At 43.5% G+C, this 8,191-nt stretch overlaps 1 protein-coding gene across 1 annotated transcript; it reads right to left on the bottom strand.

Moving 5' to 3' along the window:
- Positions 1 to 1,679: 1,679 nt before the first annotated feature.
- LOC139447547 (uncharacterized) lies at positions 1,680 to 7,968 on the bottom strand. Its single transcript, XM_071228950.1, has 4 exons — positions 7,570 to 7,968; positions 5,760 to 5,796; positions 4,651 to 4,746; positions 1,680 to 2,068 (listed from the first exon to the last, which is right to left on the bottom strand). Exons 1-4 carry the CDS (start codon positions 7,903 to 7,905, stop codon positions 1,680 to 1,682), a joined length of 858 nt encoding a protein of 285 aa, XP_071085051.1. The 5' UTR covers positions 7,906 to 7,968.
- Between the last annotated feature and the right edge of the window lie 223 nt (positions 7,969 to 8,191).

Raw genomic sequence — 8,191 nt, 5'->3', positions numbered from 1 at the left:
GCGAAACTATCCCTTCCTTCAAAATAGCACGTAAGTGTTTGTTCACTCTCGTCACACTATTTGGTTTAGTGCAGACATGTAGTGCTTCAGCCCTGTGCTTGAGCTCCCGTGCACACAGTATTATCAGTGTGCAGAAGACCGGAATAATTACAAGCAACCACAACAATCGTGTTAGGATGTCTTCCCCGGAATCCTGCCTTCTGTTCATTCAAGCACAGAATGTGTGCCTTAATTTCTATCTCCTTACACGAAACAGTTCCCAATGCTTTTTAATCAAACTGAGTTAACTTTACTGCGTTCCTGAACCTTTAATATTCTCTGAAGGATATCGTGTTTATACAAATGATATAATATGTTATTTGTAATGCAATGTTATTATGCATTGTTTTTGTTTCAATCTATACTTTACTATATAGTCTCTCATTATTTCAAAGGAACGACTTGCGCATACTTTAGACATGTTTAATTTAACACTGTGTGTAATCCATGTTCAAAGCAAGACTTAAAAACGATGTATGTTTCTCTGTATATAGTTTAGTATTCACGTGTATAATTTAGACGTTGAAGGTGAGGTGAAATGGGGTTTAACGTCGCGTCCAAGATTATTGCACTTATATAGCGACGTGCATGTACGTGTGCGTGTTTGTGTGGCTGCTTGTACGAGTCCGGACTGATGCCGATTTATAGTGCTAGCTCACTGAGATACCATGCCGCAGTTTAACATGAATACACCACTCAGACACAGTATACTGACTCCGAGCCGACCAGTCCTTGTTTTAGCCCCTTAATGCCGAGCATACATACAAACACCAGACAGGGTAACAACAAGTACCATCTTTTAACGTATTTTGGTATGACGCGACCGGGGATCGAACCCCGGACCTTTCGCTCTCCGGGCGGACGCCCTACCACTAGACCACGGAGGCGGTCTAAAAGAACTGACGGACGCCTGTAGCCCCGTTTTGCTTTTGTGGTTACCCGCAACATCTTTTGGTATGACGCGGTCGGGTGACGCTCTACCACTAGACCACGGAGGCAGTTTAGACGTTGAATGTTTGTATGTATGCAACTGTGGTTGGGTGTCGTTTTTATGAATCTCAAAGTGCTGTTTTACACTACTAAAAGCGACAGGCCCCTTTAACATACCTGTTTAACGCAGAGACCATTGTACCATTTCCGTCTTCACAAAAAAAAACATTCACTCACTCGATGGCTTAAGTTGAGGTGAGGTGAAATGGGGTTTTGACGTTGCATCTAAGATTATTGCACTTATATAGAGACGTATGTGGGTGGTTGCTTGTGCTAATCCGGACTTATTGTTCATAGTGCTAACCCATTGAGATACCATGCCGCAGTTTATCATAAATACCCCGCTCAGACACAGAAAACTGACTCCGAGCCGATTAGTCCTTGTCTTAGCCCCTTAATGCCGAGCTACAGACAGAGTAACAACAAATACCATATTTTAACGTCATTTTCTACGACTCGACCGGGGATCGAACTTCCGTTCTCCAGGCGGACGTTCTACCACAAGACCACGACGTGGTCCGGTGAATTAAGATGCCCATCACTATGTAGAGCAATAATCTTGAACGCCATTTCACCTCAGCTCTTAATCGAATGCGCCACCATTACTCATTTCTAAACTGAAGGATTAAACAACGATTCACAGTACATCGTCATAGTTTAATAACTCCAAAATAACTATACATTGAATTGTCATGAACAGAATCTGGGTCAGATACCTGGACAGCCAGTTGGTCATGCGACCGCAAATTCAAGATGGCTGACTGAAAACTAGACTTTTGGGTGGTGTATTGTGGGTAAGAATCTTTGCTGACCAAAATGTTCACTTCTCCCAATTTTGGCTGCTTGGAGTGGTAGCGTGTGATCCTGTGGATGAAACTGCTGCCTCCACGAGTTCCGGGAAACTTTCTGATGAATGTGATGTGTGAGTAGAGAAGATATCGACCTGCTGATGGTATGTGGAGGCGATTGTTGTGGTAGCGGATTCCGGACAAGTATGCGGTGCCGTATTTGTCCTGGACGATCCACGATAGTCTGCCATCTGAAAGTAAATATGTCATTTCGTAAGGACGTAGTGTAAACATAAATATAAACATATAAACATCAACACCAGAGGATAATCAGTCTCGCCTATTTGCCTAAACCGTTTCCATTGGGCGTAAAAGACATAAGAGTTTGGAAATTTTATGAATATATCATTGAAAATCAGTGATGACACCAGGTGTTCGCGAAATGGTTAAGCATGTCCTGCCCCACCGGAAGAACCCGACACTCACGCCATGTGCATAAGAAGGTAAGTGTTTGTTGCCTAACGTAGCACTAGTATCGCACGGCAATGCTTCAACGTTCCTTTCTAAATGTGTAAGCTTTGTGGCAGTATAACAGCAGATACATCTTTTACACACAAAAGACAGAACTCAAGCAGAGATTATTTTATACACGCTTCTTGAGCCCCTGTGTTTTCTCACAGACCGTCACACAACAGCTGCGCAAAATCTAAACACACTCCTTCCTTATACACTTAGACATGTGAAAAAAAGAGAAAATCTCGAAAAAACGTTCGTCTTTGTGATCTTTTATGCACTTACACTGACTTTATCTTTTGTAGATTATATTGCACAGAACGGAGATAGCGACCTAATATCAATGATTACATGGTAGAGTCAGCCAAGCTTGTGTGAAACCCTGTCTGTTCATGTTCGTAGGTAGGGGTTGGCACAGCACCGTACATTGTATATGTAGCTGTAAAGGGTTAGGCATGCTCACGTACACTTGTCCGTCAATGTCCTTGTGTGTGGACTGAGAGTTAGGCATGCTCACGTACACTTGTCCGTCAGTGTCCTTGTGTGTGGACTGAGAGTTAGGCATGCTCACGTACACTTGTCCGTCAGTGTCCTTGTGTGTGGACTGAGAGTTAGGCATGTTCTCATACTCGTGTCCGTCAATGTCCTTGTGTGTGGACTGAGAGTTAGGCATGCTCACGTACATTTGTCCGTCAGTGTCCTTGTGTGTGGACTGAGAGTAAGGCATGTTCTCGTACACTTGTCTGTCAATGTCCTTGTGTGTGGACTGGGTGTTAGGCATGCTCACGTCCACTTATCCGTCAATGTCCTTGTGTGTGGACTGAGAGTTAGGCATGGTCTCGTACACTTGTCCGTCGATGTCCTTGTGTGTGGACTGAGAGTTAGGCATGGTCTCGTACACTTGTCCGTCAATGTCCTTCTGTGTGGACTGAGAGTTAGGCATGCTCACGTACACGTGTCCGTCAGTGTCCTTGTGTGTGGACTGAGAGTTAGGCATGCTCACGTACACTTGTCCGTCAGTGTCCTTGTGTGTGGACTGAGAGTTAGGCATGCTCACGTACACTTGTCTGTCAGTGTCCTTGTGTGTGGACTGAGAGTTAGGCATGCTCACGTACACTTGTCCGTCAATGTCCTTGTGTGTGGACTGAAAGTTAGGCATGCTCGCTGACACTTGTCTGTCAATGTCCTTGTGTGTGGACTGAGAGTTAGGCATGCTCACGTACACTTGTCCGTCAATGTCCTTGTGTGTGGACTGAGAGTTAGGCATTCTCACGTACACTTGTCCGTCAATGTCCTTGTGTGTGGACTGAGAGTTAGGCATGGTCTCGTACACTTGTCCGTCAATGTCCTTGTGTGTGGACTGAGAGTTAGGCATGTTCTCGTACACTTGTCTGTCAATGTCCTTCTGTGTGGACTGAGAGTTAGGCATGCTCACGTACACTTGTCTGTCAGTGTCCTTGTGTGTGGACTGAGAGTTAGGCATGCTCACGTACACTTGTCCGTCAATGTCCTTGTGTGTGGACTGAAAGTTAGGCATGCTCGCTGACACTTGTCTGTCAATGTCCTTGTGTGTGGACTGAGAGTTAGGCATGGTCTCGTACACTTGTCCGTCAATGTCCTTGTGTGTGGACTGAGAGTTAGGCATGCTCACGTACACTTGTCCGTCAGTGTCCTTGTGTGTGGACTGAGAGTTAGGCATGCTCACGTACACTTGTCCGTCAGTGTCCTTGTGTGTGGACTGAGAGTTAGGCATGCTCACGTACACTTGTCCGTCAATGTCCTTGTGTGTGGACTGAGAGTTAGGCATGCTCACGTACACTTGTCCGTCAGTGTCCTTGTGTGTGGACTGAGAGTTAGGCATGCTCACGTACACTTGTCCGTCAGTGTCCTTGTGTGTGGACTGAGAGTTAGGCATGCTCACGTACACTTGTCCGTCAATGTCCTTGTGTGTGGACTGAGAGTTAGGCATGCTCACGTACACTTATCCGTCAATGTCCTTGTGTTAGTGAGGTATGTGTAACTAACCTTGAAACAATATTTCACTCAGCTTAGTTTTTGGAGACAAAACCCAAATGATACAAGTCGTGGACATTTACCTCTTAGGTGAAACCTACAAGCACGGGTATGATACTGACAAACCAATAAGCACCACATTATCATTGCGAAATGGGATTTGAACACAAGATCACTAGATCCTGGCCCCCATACAGACTGGGCGTCACGACTGTAAGTGAGACAGGGTACTCGCATGAACACCCGCAAGGCTCTTGTGTGTACACACGTTTGTGGAGATTATCAAAACGGGAAGTGACATACTTACCACTTAAACAGTTCGGGTCGAGGTACAGGTGAGCTCCAGTAACGTTCTGTCGTAATTTGACTAAGGATGCTGGAAGAATATGCTGACTTGAACCCGCTGGAACACAACATTTAGAATATAATGTCGAATTAAAGACGGAAGAAGAACGCTTTAACCACTAGGCTACCCGACTGCCCCATTAACTGTTGGTAATGAACCTGTTCCGTAGGATCAAATCTCAAAACAGTTATATTTTCATGTTTATAAAAATGACGGCTAATTAAGCAAAAAATCTCTTTCATTTACCATAAGAAATCACTGCCAAAGCGTAGTCCATTGTACGATTCCGACTATATCATAAACATTTTTTTTTTAGGAATCACTATCAAAGTGAGTGAGTGAGTGAGTGAGTTGGGTTTAACGCCGCTTTTAACAATATTCCAGTTATATCACGGCGGGGGACACCAGAAATGGGCTTCACACATTGTACCAATGTCAGGAATCGAACCCGGGTTTTCGCGTGACGAGAGAACGCTTTAACCACTAGGCTACCCGACCGCCCCTTCACTATCCAAGAGTAATAATGATGCTAGTTGTAATAATTTGACCAAAATATAATATGATATATCTAAAGGGGGCACGGGTGGCCCCGTCGTCTAATGCGCCGCGATTAGCTGTGCAGAGTTGCGTCCCTTGACCACGCCAGAAACCTATGATTGTGGGTTCGAATCCCGGTTCGCCCCTATTATGGTTCTAGGTTTGTCAGCTTGTGGGTTTCACCGAAGTGGTAAACGTCTGAGACCTGATCACTTCGGGCTTTCCTCCCACATTTAGCTGACACGCCGCGATATAACTGGCATACTGGTAAAAGCGGCGTTAAACCCAACTAATTCACTCACTAATATATAAAATGTTGACGCCAGACAATAACCAATCTTGATTATCCACCGAAACAGATTCCAGTGGGCGTTAAAGGCAAAGTAGCGATGAAAATATTTGAATGGATTTTAAACAAATCGTGACACCAGGTGTTCACGATAAGTGTAAGCATGCCCTGTCCATCAGGCTGCTTCAGAAAGTAGCGGTACGTTGCTGTACACTTCTACAGTAAATTATTAGCTCTGGCGTACCATTATTTACAGCCCCGGCTTGCTGGTCATCTAGTATCTGAAAGATGAGAAAACCAGGTCATAACACACACATCAGTACGGGGTTAATCAAGATCATGGCTGGCCCTGAGATTTAAGGGGCAAAACTTTACCTAACAGAGTTGCGTCCCTTAGGAGAGTGGGATTCAGTGATGGTTGCCCTGTATCAAACATTGACCGTATTAGCACCATACCTGTAGGTCTGACGTCCTGCATTATACATATACATGTAGAGAGGTTATCACGCGAGTGTGTTTGGGAATGGTAAATATCCTCTATTAGAAATTAAACATTGTATTTAGCGACCCTTTGCGAGCGACAAAAGGAAACAAGGTAACAAGTGTAACGAAGTGTCTACCATGACGTCATGATCATTTCTGGAGATTGAATATTTTTCAGAATATGATACAAAAACCCTTGCGATGTATGAAATAGCTTAACAAAAAATAAAATCAAAGTCCGTGTAGAGTTCCGGTATGACATATTAATTGCTTGAGTCCTGTATATTCACACGACGTTAGAGGTTATACCAGTGACGCTGATGTATTATCAACAATGGACCTCACGCACGTAGTGCCATAATGCGCCTGTGTGCGTGGGGCTGTCTTAACCATTAGTCCAAGGTCGTATTACAGCCTCAAAGGATGTTCAATTGTATATTCCGTATATTGAGAGAATGATTGATGGAGCTCCAGGCCGATGGGGACGTCTATTCTACAACGTACGTATCCAGCACCACTACTGCTTTGATGAACGGGCTGTGACGTTTTGGGAATTCTACACAAATTAAACAATGCTCCATTAAAACCGTTAACTGGTACAAAACAACATCCTGTATATCTAATGCTGTTGCTACTTTAAATTTGTATTTATGTCTGAAGGAAATGTGTCTCTAAGCTATGATAAATATATTGAATATCTTATTATTATGAGAACAAAAACTGTTTTGAAAGATTTGTGCGTTTGTTTATTTGTTTTTTAACGCCGCACTCAGCTTTATGGGGGTGGTCTGTTAATAATCGAGTCGGGACCAGACAGTCTAGTGATTGACAACATGAGCATCGATCTACCCGATTGGGATCGATAACATGCATCATCGACCAAGTCAGCTAGCCTGACCACCCGATCCCGTTCGTCGCCTATTACGACAAGCCTAGTTGCCTTTTCCGGCAAGTATGGGTTGCTGAAGACCTTCTCTGACCCGGATCTTCACGTGTCTGGTTTGAAAGAGGATTTGGTAGGACGTGTACATGAATGAAACTGGTCTGATCATAACACTCAGTCGTGCTGAATGACATGGACGATACAGACACTATAGTGAGTGAGTGAGTAGGGTTTTACGCCGCTTTTACCAATATTCTAGCAATATCACGGCGGGGGACACCAGAAATGGGCTTCACACATTGTACCCATGTCGGGAATCGAACCCTGATAACACGTCCCTGATGTATAGGGGATTAGCCAGATAAGAACACGTAACATGATATTGACATTAACACTGTATTCCATTGATATCAAAACTATACTATTATAATACCGTAACAAATCATTGATATAAGAAAATATTGATAACACTTAAACGCCATGATGCCAACGAGAATTTATTTTTAAAACGTGAATAATTCTTTAGATAAAGTACATGATCGCAAATGAATAATCTGGAAAAAACATTAGTATCAAAGCCATTTTAAAAACGTGATTCTCAAAAATCGTATTTTCTGTTTATGTAATATGATTAATCGTAACAGAAGTAAATATTTACACCTATCGTGTTATAGACACTATTACATACCTGTTTAAACACTGAGGAAATATTACCGTTCTTCAGACAGCACAGAGTATGATTCGGCGTTCTGACCAAGTCGTACAAGGTCTCAGAAGACTGTATCCCGGGCCCAAGGTGATCACATACAGAACACACCGCCCCAGACTTAATGTTCTCTGAGGGGGACGGGTGTCCGCCATCTCGGACACAGTAGCCAGCCATAGTTAAGAACAAAACCAACAAAACGATGCTGCATGTAACTGACGCTGCAACAGAAGTATACAAACAACGTCGCCAAGGACGTGAGCTGTTTTGCTTTAAATTTGACTTTTGAGGCAGAAAACTCTTCTCCACGTCCGACATGTTGGGACAACGTTAATACACTGCTGTGCAGTTCTGGTACTTGAAGCGTGTGTACTCGATCAATGTCCCCGACCACAGTGTTTTGTGATAGCATATCTGCTACTTCCTGGTTGTCCGCTGAAACGCTATTGGAGATTTTGCACAAAGGTAACTAGGTTGAATTACAGCATGATATATGTCAATTCAACGTGTCAGTGGGTGTTACAAAATGAACATCCGTCGCTTTGTCATTATGACGCACAAAAGATATATAAATAATGTTTACTGTTACATTTGACAAGTCATC

Source organism: Haliotis cracherodii, unplaced genomic scaffold, assembly GCF_022045235.1.
Source record: "Haliotis cracherodii isolate W230 unplaced genomic scaffold, xgHalCrac1.p SCAF_7, whole genome shotgun sequence".
Lineage (NCBI taxonomy): Eukaryota > Metazoa > Mollusca > Gastropoda > Lepetellida > Haliotidae > Haliotis > Haliotis cracherodii.
The sequence above is the reverse complement of the archived record's forward strand: the minus strand, read 5'-3'. Positions and strand labels throughout refer to the sequence as shown.